This window comes from Vipera berus (genome assembly GCF_964194415.1).
Source record: "Vipera berus genome assembly, chromosome: 17".
NCBI classification, from domain to species: domain Eukaryota; kingdom Metazoa; phylum Chordata; class Lepidosauria; order Squamata; family Viperidae; genus Vipera; species Vipera berus.
Genome location: NC_138220.1, coordinates 5,628,052 through 5,644,324, shown reverse-complemented (window position 1 = coordinate 5,644,324; position 16,273 = coordinate 5,628,052). Strand labels below are relative to the sequence as shown.

The 16,273-nt window shown below is 44.1% G+C and overlaps 1 protein-coding gene across 6 annotated transcripts in view; it reads right to left on the bottom strand.

Annotated features, from left to right (window-relative positions):
* Positions 1–251: 251 nt before the first annotated feature.
* The window catches only part of ARHGEF10L (Rho guanine nucleotide exchange factor 10 like), a 64,590-nt gene continuing 48,568 nt past the window's right edge, over positions 252–16,273 (bottom strand). For all 6 annotated transcript variants that reach the window (XM_081341475.1, XM_081341476.1, XM_081341477.1 and 3 more), the window contains 4 exons: positions 11,712–11,857; positions 8,319–8,493; positions 2,790–2,912; positions 252–2,158 (listed from right to left, as the gene is read on the bottom strand). In XM_081341475.1, the coding sequence (XP_081197601.1) occupies positions 1,614–2,158; positions 2,790–2,912; positions 8,319–8,493; positions 11,712–11,857 (989 nt within the window). In that variant the 3' untranslated portion in view covers positions 252–1,613. The remainder of the gene's footprint in view (positions 2,159–2,789; positions 2,913–8,318; positions 8,494–11,711; positions 11,858–16,273) is intronic.

Below are 16,273 nucleotides of genomic sequence, written 5' to 3'. Positions count from 1 at the left end.
GGTCCGGACTCAACGGAGACGGGGAACAGCGCCAGAAGAAGGTGGAAGGCACAGGGTGTGTGTGTGTGTGTGTGTGTCTCTGTACTGGCATTCCTTAGCTCAGGGGTCTTCAAACCTGGCCCTTTTATGACTTGTAGACTTCAACTCCCAGAATTCCTCAGCCAGTGGAATGGCTGAGGAATTCTAGGAGTTGAAGTCCACAAGTCATAAAAGGGCCAAGTTTGAAGACCCCTGCCTTAGCTGGACCCCCATTTGGTTGGAGCAGTGCATCAACTCTTCTGCTTTCCCTTCGCACAGTTCGGTGACAATTTTTTTGGGGGGGGGCCTTCCTGCAAAGCTCGCCCTCCTGGGATGGATGTTCCTCCACGGCAACGCCGTTCCACGGCAGACCGGTCCCGGCTCCATTTCTGCTTTGGGATCAGGACTTAAAAAAATAATAATAATCTGAATTTACCGGGATTACGTCTCCGTCGCCTCTGAACGATGGCTGGAATCCACGCGGTCCTGTCTGCGTGTCTCGCACGTAGAGAAAAACACACACACACACCCCAATATTACTGTTCTTAATTTTTGTAATTGTTGTATTGTTATTTTAAAAACCTTGTGAACCGCCCTGAGTCCTACGGGAGAAGGGCGGTATATAAGTCTAAATAAAGAAGAAAGAAGAAGAAGATTTATGGGTCTGCTTCTCAACTCACCCCTAAAAAAAAAAAAAAGCCTCTGTCACGGTCCCAATGAATGAGACAAATCAAACAAATTGTAGGCATCGACAGCCTCCTGCTCCTGGGAAGAGTAACGCCTTGGGAAACTTTGCCGAAGGAAATAATAAAAAGGAAAGCGGAGAGGTCCTCAGATCCTCGGGGAGAGCTGGGCCAACCCAGCGGTGGTGACCTCTGCGTCTCCCACGCTGGAAAGGCTGGCAGCAAGATGCCCGCTAAGGGGGCACTGGCTGCGTTTTGTTTCATCGGCTTGAGAAATTCCCTGGCATCTGACAAGACGGGCAACTTCCGAGCCGAGCCAATTGGGGGGAAAAACCCCAAGACCAGAGCTGTCATTGAACTGGACTAGAAGGGGGTTACCTACCACCTTTATTTCTGCCCCAATATATACAGATTTTATTTATACAATTTAATAATATACAGCACTTTTATATTAAGTGTGTGTGTGCGTCTGTCTCTCTCTCTATATATATATCTCTTTGTACGTAGGATATTCACACGGGGGTACACCCAACCCACAAGTCTCTTTCTGGGAAGAAAACACATCTGGGGGGAAAGGGGGGGGCAATGTAACTTCTCTCCCCCCCCCCAACGCCTCCAAAGCCTGAAGGGAGAGTGCAATTTTCCTATAAAACCTGAAAAAGGTCAGGGACAGAAAACCAGAAGTCTCAGCTGGAGCCAAGATCGGATCCTTGGAAAAAGAGGTCGCAAACAGAGCTGGGTGAGGGAGGAAACAAAGAATTCTGTGAAACTGGTAAAAAAAAACGGGCAGGCCCAAGCTGGACCGTCCAAGGGGTACCACAGATAGCCACACACGCCGCCGCCCCTCCATCGTCCGCCACGCAAACGCCGAAATCAGAGGGCGGGGGGGGTAAAAAACGAAAACTCGCGGCGCTATAAAATCAGCGGGATCTGCCAGAGGAGTAAAGTGCTGTCGTTCTCGCTGCTGGGCAGAGCCCGGCCGTTGGCGTTGAAGTTGCGGTAGCCCCTTCCTCCCGAAACGACAGCCAGGGACGAGATTTCTTTCCGGTGAGACTCCTTCACGCACGGCCGGCTTCGCACCCAAACGTCCGGATCGTCCGCCATTTCGTAGATGGAGCCGTCCTCCTCGGTGTGTTCGAGAGAATTCCCGCCGGCCGGCGAAGGGGTGTCCCTTACAGAGAGCAACTGGCCGGGCAGGTGAGTGGTGGACCGGAGGCGGTATTGCAGAAGGATCCCTTTTTTGCGGATCTCTCTGGTGGAGGAAGAGCTGTCCGGAGTGGACACGTCGGAGGAGCGAGCGCCCGGGCTGGGGTGTGCCTCGTCCCCCGAGGGGGCTCCGTCCGCGGCTGCTTCGTCTTCTTTGTCGCTCTTCAAGACCTCGGGGGCCAGCGTGCTGAAGGCCACCGCCAGGAAGTCCACGGGGCCGCAGTGGCCGTTGAGCGACACCATCCCCTTGCCTGAGCAACAAAGAGAAGGCCTTTGATTAAACGGAAGGTTACCAGAGACCGCCGCGCTCCGAAGCAGCCGTGGATCCAGAGGGGTGCAAAAAGCAGAAGCCGGAGAGGTTTGGGTAGGAAAGCCATTTCTCCAAAAGGAAGGCAGAGAAAGAACCATGCAGAAGCGCAGGAAGAAAGAGAAAGAAGAAGAGATATGGAAAAAGAGAGAAAGAGAAAGAGAAAGAAAGAGAGCTAGATATAGAGGTAGAGAGAAAGAGAAAAGAAGGGAGGGAGAGAGGAAAGAAGGAAGGAAGGAAGGAAGGAAGGAAGGAAGGAAGGAAGGAAGGAAGGAAGGAAGGAAGGAAGGAAAGAAAGAAAGAAAGAAAGAAAGAAAGAAAGAAAGAAAGAAAGGGAGAGAAACAATTGCAAAGCAAAGGAGAGATGCCACCATCAGAATCCAAGACATTCCAATTCGATTCTTCCGTGAGATCAAATCTGCAAGAATCTCCCGCCACAAAGAAGAATAGGAAGTGAACTCAGATGGGTCTTGCGTACCAAGCCAGGAAAGACAAAACAGGGTTAATTTTATTATAAGATTCTTCGGTGTCCTTTGGTCTCCGTCCCTGTCTCAAGGTGGCCTCTTCTGCCTTACCTGTGATTTTGGGGATCCCCTCCAGCCTGGGCACGGGCAACAGGACCAGAATGCCTTGGTCGGTGCCAATCCAGAGCAGGCCCTGGCAGATGAGGAGGCTGGTGACCCGGACGTTCTTCTGCCCTGGAAAACGAAAGAGGAAACCACTGTGAATAGAATAGAATAGAATAGAATAGAATAGAATAGAATAGAATAGAATAGAATAGAATAGAATAGAATAGAATGGAATGGAATGGAATGGAATGGAATGGAATGGAATGGAGTGGAGTGGAGTGGAGTGGAGTGGAGTGGAGTGGAGTGGAGTGGAGTAGAGTAGAGTAGAGTAGAGTAGAGTAGAGTAGAATAGAATAGAATAGAATAGAATAGAATAGAATAGAATAGAATAGAATAGAATAGAATAGAATAGAATAGAATAGAATAGAATAATAGGAGGAATGAAGAATAGAATAGAATAGAATAGAATAGAATAGAATAGAATAGAATAGAATAGAATAGAATAGAATAGAATAGAATAGAATAGAATAGAATAGAATAGAATAGAATAGAATAGAATAATAGGAGGAATGAAGAATAGAATAGAATAGAATAGAATAGAATAGAATAGAATAGAATAGAATGGAATGGAATGGAATGGAATGGAATGGAATGGAGTGGAGTGGAGTGGAGTGGAGTGGAGTGGAGTGGAGTGGAGTGGAGTGGAGTGGAATGGAATGGAATGGAATGGAATAGAATAGAATAGAATAGAATAGAATAGAATAGAATAGAATAGAATAGAATAGAATAGAATAGAATAGAATAGAATAGAATAGAATAGAATAATAGGAGGAATGAAGAATAGAATAGAATAGAATAGAATAGAATAGAATAGAATAGAATAGAATAGAATAGAATAGAATAGAATAGAATAGAATAGAATAGAATAGAATGGAATGGAATGGAATGGAATGGAATGGAATGGAATGGAATGGAATGGAATGGAATGGAGTGGAGTGGAGTGGAGTGGAGTGGAGTGGAGTGGAGTAGAGTAGAGTAGAGTAGTGTAGAGTAGAATAGAATAGAATAGAATAGAATAGAATAGAATAGAATAGAATAGAATAGAATAGAATAGAATAGAATAGAATAGAATAGAATAGAATAGAATAGAATAATAGAATAGAATAGAATAGAATATTGTCACTTTAAATGTACATTATTTGGCATACATAGATATAGCTCTCTCTCTCTCTTTCTCTGTTACAGGAAAATGATATTTCAGATCAGTCAACCCCCTCCGCAGAGCCCAAAAGGCATTGTGACCTTTCCTTGTTTATTTATAGGCCCAACTCTAGCGGAGGTTTAGAAATTTTATAATGAAAAAGCTAATAATAATAATAAAAAACCACCACCCAGCCCTGGGAACCATCTTTGGAAGAAAAAAAAAAGCACCAGCAAAAAAGCTGGACCGTCCTCATCACCTTGCAGGTTGAAGTCCCTGAGCACGCGCAGAGTTCCCTCTGGACTCCTTTCCAACCCCCTTTAATCCAAGAGCCCCCACCCTGGGGTGGGGGTGGGGGGAAAGAGCCTGGGGTTTTTCCTATGTTCCTCTCTGCCTTTTAAGTCTGATGGTGCCAGGGTGCATTTTTAATTGCGAATTAACGATGGGGGGGAGGGGAAACCAGGAGAATTTGGAGGAGGGGGAGGAAGTAAAATCGGCAATAAAGAGACGTAAGAACAGGAAGATCCCTCAGTGGGAGGTTAGGAAGATTTAATTCTGCTATTTTGAGCCAGTAGGGGAAGGCGCTGGGTTTAGGAATGGGGGACCTGGATTCAAATCCCGCCTCCCCGCAGGATGTTAGGCCCATTCACTCTCTCTAAACCTTGGGCTGCTGAATCAAAGCCAAGATCTCTTAACAACAAATATTCAGGTTGTGAACTTGGGCTAACAACAAGACGGATTTGGGAGCAACAGGCCGTCCTCTTTTAGTGAGCAGAATCCGGGCCAGCAATTCGGTTGTAAAGCGAAACCGCGGCTGTGCTGATGACCTTCCTTCATCGTTCCCTTATTTTGCAGTCCTGCCAGGCTTATGAAATGAGAGGACAGGTCTTCCAGTTGCCTTTTTCATCACTGTCTTAACCGCAAAATGTCACTAAAGGAGGCAGCTGCTGAACGAGGACTACCCATTTTGGTTTTTTAAAAAAAATATATATTTTCTGCACGTTCCTTCTGCACGATTTATTTCTGGTCTCATCCCAAGGCTGGAATACATACACATACACACACACACACACACACATTTCTTGAGTGTTTTGAGCACCTCGACGACCCAACTATGGGCGAAATCTTTTTAATTTTTAATTCTTTGTCAGCAATCCAAATTTATTTTATATATGTGTGTGTGTGTGTGTATGTAGATAGATAGATAGATAGATAGATAGATAGATAGATAGATAGATAGATATGTAAATTTTAGATTGCTAACAATTCTTTGCTAGCAATCTAAAATTTATACAAATATGAGCTGTCACTGTTGTGACCACTGCCTGTCGATGGCCTTCAGTTAGGCTAAAACAGGAAATAAAGATTTGTCCCATGTTTGGGGCCTAGCAAGGTAATCTAAATAGTTAACAAGCATTTAACACACACACACACACACACACACACACACACACACACACACACACACACACACATATATATATATATATAAATATATATATATATATATATATATGTATGTATGTATGTATATATATATACATACATACATACATACATACACATATATACATACATACACATACATATATATATACATACATACACATACATATATATACACACAAACATATATATACACACACACACACATATATATACACACATATATACATACACACACATACACACACATATATACATATATATACACACACACATATATATATAGAATAGAATAGAATGAGGAAAGAAGAATAGAATAGAATTCAAGGAATATAGAATAGAATAGAATAGAATAGAATAGAATAGAATAGAATAGAATAGAATAGAATAGAATAGAATAGAATAGAATAGAATAGAATAGAATAGAATAGAATAGAATATGGAATACAGAATACAATAGAATATGGAATGCAGAATAGAATAGAATAGAATAGAATAGAATAGAATAGAATAGAATAGAATAGAATAGAATAGAATAGAATAGAATAGAATAGAATAGAATAGAATAGAATAGAATAGAATATGGAATACAGAATACAATAGAATAGAATAGAATATGGAATGCAGAATAGAATAGAATAGAATAGAATAGAATAGAATAGAATAGAATAGAATAGAATAGAAGAATAGAATAGAATAGAATAGAATAGAATAGAATAGAATAGAATAGAATAGAATAGAATAGAATAGAATATAGAATAGAATAGAAATATAGAAATAGAATAGAATGAATGAATAGAAATAGAATAGAATGAATGAATAGAATAAATTGAATAGAGAATGGAATGGAATATAAGAGGATATAGAATAGAATAGAATAGAATAGAATAGAATAGAATAGAATAGAATAGAATAGAATAGAATAGAATAGAATAGAATACAATACAATACAATACAATACAATACAATAGAATAGGAGATGGAATAGAATAGAATATTGTCACTTTAAATGTACATTATTTGGCATACATAGATATAGCTCTCTCTCTCTCTTTCTCTGTTACAGGAAAATGATATTTCAGATCAGTCAACCCCCTCCGCAGAGCCCAAAAGGCGTTGTGACCTTTCCTTGTTTATTTATAGGCCCAACTCTAGCGGAGGTTTAGAAGTTTTATAATGAAAAAGCTAATAATAATAATAAAAAAAACCACCACCCAGCCCTGGCAACCCTCTTTGGGGAAACAAAAAGCACCAGCATGGCTAAGTTAGGCTAAAGGCTCCACTGGCCTACCTGCAAGGGCTGTTCTGAGGATAAAAGGTAGGGACAATCCATTTATCCAACCTTGAATCTTTGGGAATAAACGCCTCTGAATTCAGCAGCAGCATTTTGAGGCTCTCCCCACCCCCCACCCCTTTTTCATCCCCCCCCCCAAAAATCAAAGCGGAAGACACGGAGTCCTTGAGAGAAATAAATATTTGATCTGCAGACTTAAATGTCAGACGAGGCACCTATCAGCCAATATAGAAATTTAAAAAGGCCCGCCTGTTATGCAGAAGCCTTTATTAACGGCCTGCCTGGTTAAAAAAAAGGATGAGAGAGCGCTTAAGTTCAAAAATACATTAATACAAAAATACCGTGCTGCGATACATTTTTAAAAAGACAGCTCTTCTGCGACTTTTTTTTTTTTTAAGGAGGCCAAAAAAAAAAACCCACCACCCACGAAACACTTTATACAAGTAACGCATTTAGCACTAATTATACAATTACTTCTTGCTAAGGAGTGGGAAAGAGGGAAGGGAAGGCTGGGAGGGAGGGAAGGAAAAAAAGATTAATGAAGAATTTACAGTGGTTTTCAATCGGCCATTTTTTTTTTTCCCCTTCCTGAAACCAAATTGAAAAAAATCTCCGTCCTTCGTGCCAGCCGGTGTGTGTGTGCCCAACCCAGGATTTGCCACCCAGGGGCACCTGATATATTTGATGGGTGCTCAATTTCAGGTCCTTATTAAAAAGAGAAGGAGTTGGTGAACAAATAAAAAAGTTGAATTTTTTTTTTAAAAAAAATCAGAAAGCGCGCATTAGCATCTTTTCCAACTAATAAATTTTACAAACAGCTTTGGTGAGTATCCTCGCACCCAGACAGACTAACGTAGGAATGAAATTGAGGATTTTATTTTTTTTTGGAGCGGGGGGGGGGGGGCAAGGCATTTTGAGCGATGCCTATACAGGTAAGATAGTACCTTATCATCTCTGTCCTGGGTAAAAAAAAAAAATGCCACTTGTGTTTGTTGAGAAGGCCTGGGACTTTTTCAGGCGTGTAAATTCAGCAATTCTAGAATAATTCCCACAAATGGGTGGAGGTGAGAAGCCTCCCAGAGGTCATTTAGTCCAACCCTCTGCTACGTGAAGGGAAACCAATTCAAATATCTGTACGAGCTGGAGAACCCAGTTTATTCTGTAGATAAAACATTCTACTCTTGGACAGACCTTACGGCCACAATCTTATATTTCAGCGAATTCTAAGCAGCAGAAGGGAATTTCAGTCACCTAACCCTGTACAGGTAGTCCCCGACTTATGACCAAATGTTTAGCGACCGTTTGAAGTTATTACAGACACACACACACCCCCGAAAAAAAAAACCTATTTATGATCTGGTTCCTAAGTCCTGAATCCAGCATTTTTCCCTGGTAACTGCATTTTGACTTACAAAGTTTTTGCCTAGGAACCGACTTAATGACCAGGTGTTTTACTTCACTGCTGCAAATAGTTCATAAAATTGGATCCCACTCCTGGGATGACCCGCTTTACGACCGTAATTGCAGGGCTCAATTACCGTTGTAATTCAAGGACTATCTGAATTTTGCTAGGATTCCACGTATTTTACCCTACCTGGCAAGACCGCCGTAGTTCGGGTGGCCACGTTGATGTCCTGCAGAAGCTCCAAGGTCTCGGTGTGAAACAGTCGTATGGAAGACCCCGAGGAGAAGGCCATCCAGACGCCACTGCCAGCCTTGATCATGTGCGTCACGCCGCTCTCCTCTTCTGGGTGGGCTTCAAAAATTTGCTGTGGACGAACAAAAAGGGAGAATCGGGCGTCAGCGGGCCGTGAAGCAAAACCGGTATGTCCAGTTTAATGAAGAGAAGGACCAGGGGGGACATGACAGCAGTCTTCCAGTATCTCAGGGGCTGCCCCAAAGAAGAGGCAGTCAAGCTGTACTCCAAAGCGTCTGAAGGCAGGACAAGAAGCAACAAATGGAAACTTAGCTAAAGACAGAAGCAACCTGGAACTAAGGAACAATTCCCTGATAGAACAATTAACCAGTGGAACAACCTGCCTCCAGAAGCTGTGAATGCTCCAACACTGGAGGTTTTTGAGAAGAGACTGGACAGCCATTTGTCTGAAATGGTATAGGGTTTCCTGCCTGAGCAGGGGGTTGGACTATAGGGACAGCATAGCAGCCTTCCAGTATCTCAGGGGCTGCCCCAAAGAAGAGGGAGTCAAGCTATTCTCCAAAGGGCCCAAAGGCAGGACAAGAAGCAATGGATGGAAACTCATCAAGGAGAGAAGCAACCTGGAACTAAGGAGAAACTTCCTGACAGTTGGAACAATTAACCAGTGGAACTACCTGCCACCAGAAGTGGTGAATAATCCAACACTGCAAGTTTTTAAGAAGAGACTGGACAGCCATTTGTCTGGAATGGTATGGGGTTTCCTGCCTGAGCAGGGGGTTGGACTAGATGACCTCCAAAGTCCCTTCCTCCTCCTCATTATTAACATCATCATCATCATTGTGATTATGATTTTGTGAATAACGCCAGCAACTAGGAAACGTGTGCTGAGTTTTCAGCCTTGATCCTTCTGTATCCCCAAAACGGTTGGGTCGCTCTGAGTTTATTTTCCCTGCTAAATTCTGGGAGTTGACGTCCACAAGTCATAAAAGGGCTCCGAGTTTGAAGACCCCTGTTCTTCTCGCTCCAATTAATCCCTTTTGGCTGCTTGGGCCCATGGCTCCGATTTTCTGTCTTTCTCTGCCTGCAAAAGCCGCTTCCTCACATCCCAGGAGGAAACACGTCCTTTTTAGACAGTGCAGAAGTTTGCCGCAGTTCTCGCTTTTAATGCCTCCCGTTATAAACCCGGAATATTATCCTGGAAATGCTGACACAATCCTTCCCGCCGCGGCGTTTATGTACCTCAAAATGCCTACATAGAAAACAGAGCTGGGCACCTGGGGAGACGTAAAACGTTGCGTTAGGGTTGACAAGGCATTCGACGCCAACTGACAACCAAGGGCCCGGCGGAGGGAAGAGACAGCCTCATCTGGCCAGGGAAGAGAAAGAAGTGGCATCGGAGAAAGAGAGGTAACTGAGGCAGGAAAGGCCGCTGCTTCAAACGAAAAGACAAGCAGACTTCAACTTCCCTAAGGATATTTGTCCCTTTGCTCCGTTTACACACGTGCGTGTTTACGTGCTATCCATGCGTGTTAATTCGGCCACTGCTTCTACAGAGGGAGTGGAATCGCTGGTTATCCCTCCGTGACCAGTTTGGGTTCAATCTGAAGTCTCAGCTGGCATGGGGAGAGCACCCCAAACCGGGCAGGAGTTTGTCTCATGAAGAATAGAATAGAATAGAATAGAATAGAATAGAATAGAATAGAATAGAATAGAATAGAATAGAATAGAATAGAATAGAATAGAATAGAATAGAATAGAATAGAATAGAATAGAATAGAATAGAATAATAATGATAGAACAGAATAGAATAGAATAATAATGATAGAATAGAATATAGAATAGAATAGAATAGAATAGAATAGAATAGAATAGAATAGAATAGAATAGAATAATAATGATAGAATAGAATAGAATAGAATAGAATAGAATAGAATAGAATAATAATGATAGAACAGAATAGAATAGAATAATAATGATAGAATAGAATATAGAATAGAATAGAATAGAATAGAATAGAATAGAATAGAATAGAATAGAATAGAATAGAATAATAATGATAGAATAGAATATAGAATAGAATAGAACAGAACAGAACAGAACAGAACAGAATAGAATAATAATGATAGAACAGAATAGAATAGAATAATAATGATGGAATAGAATATAGAATAGAATAGAATAGAATAGAATAGAATAGAATAGAATAGAATAGAATAGAATAGAATAGAATAGAATAGAATAGAATAGAATAGAATAATAATGATAGAATAGAATATAGAATAGAATAGAATAGAATAGAATAGAATAGAATAGAATAATAATGATAGAACACAATAGAATAGAATAGAATAAGAAATTAGAATAGAATAGAATAGAATAGAATAGAATAGAATAGAATAGAATAGAATAGAATAGAATAGAATAGAACAGAACAGAACAGAACCGAATCGAATAGAATAGAATAGAATAAGAAATTTAGAATAGAATAGAATAGAATAGAATAGAATAGAATAGAATAGAATAGAATAGAATAGAATAGAATAGAATAGAATAGAATAGAATCTGGAAGGGACCCTGGAGGTCTTCTAGTCCAGCCCCCTGCTCAAGCAGGAGAACCTATACCATCTCAGGCAGGTGATTGTCCAATCTCTTCTTAAACATTTCCACAATTTCTGAGCGCAAGCTGTTCCACTGTTTGAGAATGGACAATGGAGACTCTTGTAGGGCGGCAGCTGTGCCATGGCTAGGGTGCAAACGAGGCTGTTAGGTCCTGGCATCCAGCATTGCCCAAATAAGGAGGGGGAAAGGAGAAGGGGGAGAGAGAAAGAGAAGGGGGTGTCTCTGCCATTCTGGGTGGGCACTTGAATCCACGCAGGAACAGTGCCACACAGTGGCCGGCCCAGAGGAGTCACAGCACCAGAAAGGAGAAATTTTAGAACACAGAATAACCTAGGGTGGAAGGGATCCTAGAGGTCTTCTAGTCCAACCCAAGAGGAGACTCTACCATTCTGGACAAATGGCTGACCAATCTCTTCTTTTATAGATACATAAACCAAGGTAGAAGGGACCTTGGAGATCTTCTCCAAGGGACCTTGGAGGTCTTCTAGTCCACCCCCCCACACACACACACATACTCAGGCAGGGGACCCTACACCATTCCTGACAAATGGCTCTCCAGTCTCGTCTTAAAAACCCACCACTTCTGGAGGCAAGTCGTCCCACTGGTCGACTATTCTCACTGTCAGGAAATTCCTCCTAACGGCGAGAACAATGAATCAGTGCAACGGCGGTTTCCGAACTAAGTCGAGACACACCTGGAGACACACCTACCTGAGCCTTCAGGCTGATGGCGTCAAAGACGGTGACTTGATTGCCACAGCTGGCCCACACAGCGTCATCCAAGGTGAGCAGGGTCCGCACTGGGGCCAGCCCCACCGCCAGGCAGGTGGGTTCAGCCTCGGCATCCCACAGGCCTCCTGCCACAAGGAAAAGTGGATTAAGACGGGAGAGAAAAGCTTCCTTTGGGAAGACCAAAAGGGAAGAAGGAGGATCGGAAGGCCGCCCTTTCAACGCCGACGAAGTCCAATGATTTTGGGACCTCAAACTCACTTTGCAAGACAGGCTAATTTTGCACGGAAACTCTCGGCACTCAGAAATGGAAGGCAGAAAAATCAGCTGTGAAGCCACAGAGTTTGGGGCCATGTGAGAACTCGGGAAAGGATGAGCCTAAATCTCTATTTTATTCCATTTTTGGGGGGGGTGTTCCTCCAGTCTTGAAGTTCTGTTTTCTCACCTTTGCACCGAAACATCCACAGCACTGCAGGTTTTTGTTCTGTTGTTGTTGTGTTTTTTTTACTTTACTGGCCCGCCAGCCCACCCTGTTTAAAATTCCTCCCGTTTATTCTTTGCAAGACATGTCTTAAGAGCAGTGAATCTTTCCAACTAGCACCGCTCTTAATTGATCTGCGGAGCAAAACCCCTTGGACCACTAAATTAAATTTCTCCGATGCTTTCTCCACCAGCGTTCCTATAACCTCTTTTTCTGCAGGGCCTTTATTGATTGAACACATGGAAGAAATGCAGGCCAACCTTTACTGAAACACGGGGAAGGGGGCTTACTGGAGATCTCCCGATTCTGGAGTTCAGAATAAAAATATCACAATCTTTTGCCCTGTTCTCTGCCAGAGCTGCAGGTTTCCATGCCACAAACTCTTCCCGAGGGGGTTCTTATAATAATGGTATTTCGGTGGCATTTCTTGAAACGCATCCGCGGCTATTGTCGAACACAGCCTTATCGTGTGTCACATCACTTTGTTAACTCCTAGACAACCGTCTTGACGTCACCCCTGGATATAATCAGATCAGCCACTCTGCTGCCCAAATGCGCGCGCACAATTCGGCCGCACAAAGGACACCGACGGGCGATCTTGTGGGTAAAAGGTAGCACGAAGCAGACTTTTTTTTTTCCCCGAAGGGCTAAAAATCCAGAATGAATCTTCCGTTTTATTCAGTCCCATATTTTGCAAGGCTGCAAGATGCACACGGACAGTCCTTGACTTACCACCGTTCATTTAACGACCCAACGTGGCAACGGCGATGAAAAAGGTGACTTATGACCGGTCCTCACACTTACAACCGCTGGAGGGTGGTCACAATCTGGAGAGCTAAAAACTGCTCGCCTTTACGATGGTTTGCACGCCCCATCGCAATTTGGTGATGTTCCCAGCCAGTTTCTGACCAGTAAAGTCAGCTGAGGTTGCAGATGGTGACTGCGTGATGTCTCGCTTACCGACTGCACACAAAAAAAGGTTGTAAAATCGAGTGCCTCCCTTAATGACCACTTGGGACTATTCTGGTCCCAGTTGTGGTTTGTGAATGGAGAACTATCTATATTTCCCCAGATCTCAAGCAGAACAAGAGTTTATACCAATAAAAGGGTCTATTTTAGTTCCAGGACCCCCGTGTGATTCTTCAGTCAAATACAACTTGCCACCCCAGAGTGCCCTGTTTGTGTTCAAGGTGTAGAGAAATGCCACTTTCCCCCCCCCCCAACTGGCAATAAACAAATAAGCTGGTGCAACAGGTTCCTCGGCATGGCGACATTTCTGCCAGGCGTGCCCTGGGAAGGTTTGAGTGGCAGATGCAACTGCCTGATAGATTTAGCCCTCTCTTTCTCTTTGCCCCAGCACACGCTTTAATTAAAAAACATAAACGGCTTATCAAAAGCTAATTAATAAGAAGCAACGTCTTGGCAAATGCAGCTCGGAAGCGCAGCGGCATAAACAGGCGTTTATAACCCCGGAACGAAGGGCAGCAGAAGCCACAGATGGCGGGAGTTTAATGGGACGTGGAGAGGAATCGCTCCGGAAGAATTGGGGGAACCAACCACAAAAGGGAGGATTAAGCCACACCTGATTAGGAGTGGAAACCGCACTCAGTCCAAAGGAAAACCACATATTTTTTTCCCCGGGGTGGTTGGTGGGGAAACCAGGAGGACGGATCAAGCAGGAAACAGCAGAATAAGAGACGGATCTTTGCGCTTTTTCTGTTCTGCCTGCTGCCACTTCGCAGCAAGTTGAGGGGGGGAAGGGAAATAACCTCGGATGGGACTTGCAGGATTTCGGATCGGATGCTAGCGATGAACGTCTTCTCCGGGCGATGCACCATCTGAGACGGCGGGTGGATGACAAGCAAGCAGAGATTTAGGGGTGACATCAGCTCTAAGAGGGAGACACCCCAAAGTGGCCTTAAAGGGAAAGGTTGAGCTGATACTTGGATTCAAACAACAGTGAGGAAGAGGAGGAGGAGGAGGAGGAAGAGAAGGTAGAAGGAGAAGGAAGACTGTGGGGTCTTTGGGGCTCTCTAAATTTGGTCGTTTTCTTGCAGACGTTTCATTACACAACTAGGTAAAGTCATCAGTGCTATAAGCGAGAGGGGTTGCAGGGAGGAGGAGGAGGAGGAGGAGGAGGAGGAAGAAGAAGACTGTGGGGTCTTTGGTGGTCTCTAAACTTGGTATGTTTCTTGCAGACATTTCATCACCCAACTAGGTAACATCATCAGTGCTATAAGGGAGGGGGTTGCAGAATGGTGGTGGAGGAGGAGGAGGAGGAGGAGGAAGAGGAAGAAAAACCCTGGGCATTTTGGATCCATGAGTCAGCCCGCCCTGGTCATCCCCACGTTTCAAGGAGCGCAGAAAGGAAAGTTTGAAGAGAAATAAACAATAAACATTTCGCACGAACGAAAAGGCTCCCTCGCCAGACACGGGCGCAAGTCAGGCTGGCACAGACCTACCAACTCCAGCCTGTCTGGGCGGGTCGGAGCCAGCCGAACGCAAAGGTGAATCTTGTTTGGCCTTTTATTTTATTTCTTTTTGAATCCACCCGAAGCCGACAAAGGAGGAAGATTAAAGCCAGCTGACAGGTTTCAGTAGGACTAAAACAGCCTTCCCGCCCAGGGCTGGGGAGAAATGACAGCCGATCAATAAGGAAATTACGGAGCTTTCAAATCCAGGTTTTTGTCTCGGGACCCACATTCCAGGCGCCGCGTTTTGAAAAGCCAATTAACGTTGAGTATTTGGGGGGGGTCTGTGGGGACGCAACGCCCCTCCTTCCGCCTCCCCTGGGTACAACTAGCAGGAAATTAAAATAGATTTTAAATTAATTAAAAGCACCTGGAAACAAAGTCGGAGCAGAACTCTTTCGCTGGAGACGACCTCGGGTGTGTGGGTTCGTGTGTGTTTGTGTGAGTGTCAAGACAAACACGGAAACTTGACTCTTGAGGGTCTCTTAGAGGCCTCTTGACCAGGTCGCAGGTCGCCAAACTCGGAGTAACAGACCCAAAAATCAATTTACAACAGGCTTTCCTTGACTTACGACCACGGCGCAGCCCAAAATTTCTGTTGCTAAGCGAGACATTGGTTAAGGGACGTTTGCCCCATTTTATGACTTTTCTCGCCACCGTTCCTAAGTGGACCCACGGCAGTTGTTCAGTTAGTAAGACGGACGTTAAGAGAATCTGGCTTCCCCCCATTCATCCTGCTTTTCTCAGTAGGTCGCAAAAAGGGGATCAGGTGTCCTCGGGACATGGCGACCGTCGTAAGCACGAGTCAGTCGCCAAGCGTCTGAATGTTGATCACAGGACCGTAAGGGGTCGTAAGGGTGAAAAACGGTCATAAGTCACTTTTGTTTTGTGCCCTTGTAACTCCGATCACTAAATGAACTGTTGCAATTCAAGGACTATCGTAGCACCGTGTCCCTGAAAGTAAGACCGACCCAGAAAATAAGCCCTAGTTCTAGGGCGAGGCACACACTTAAAAATCCAGCTAGGGGGTGGGGACGGTGGATCTGTCCCATGTGCCCCACCCACTCATCTTGCAGCCACCTACTCTCCTCGCCGGCCCACTTCTTCTGCAGCGTCTTCTGCAGCCAGGCCTGCATTTCTGGAAAGGCCATTGCAGCTGAGAACCGAGCTATGGATTGAATCCATAGCTTGATACTCAGCTGCCGAGGCCTGCCCGAAAGGCCTGACTGTGAAATCCAGGCCCGAATGCAGCTGCAGAACGTTGGCCCCAGAAGAAGTGGACCGGATGATTGGGGCTGTCGGTGCAAGGAGGTGAGTTTAAGACCTGGTGCCTCTTTTGGAGGCAAAAAATAAGACCTGGTATTATTTTGGGGGAAACACGGGTGTGTTTTTGAGGGGGCAGTATTTCTAAAACAGACTTAGAGGCGTCAACGTAGTGGATTGTATTAAGTCCAAAGTTCTCAACTGCTTCTAGGACAGACGTATAGAAATGCAGCTCGCTTCGCTTAGCGACTGTTCTAATTTCTGCCGGACCTTAATTTTCCACTTATTTTCGCATCTCTGGTTTCCCAGGGACCATCGGTGCCAGCCCA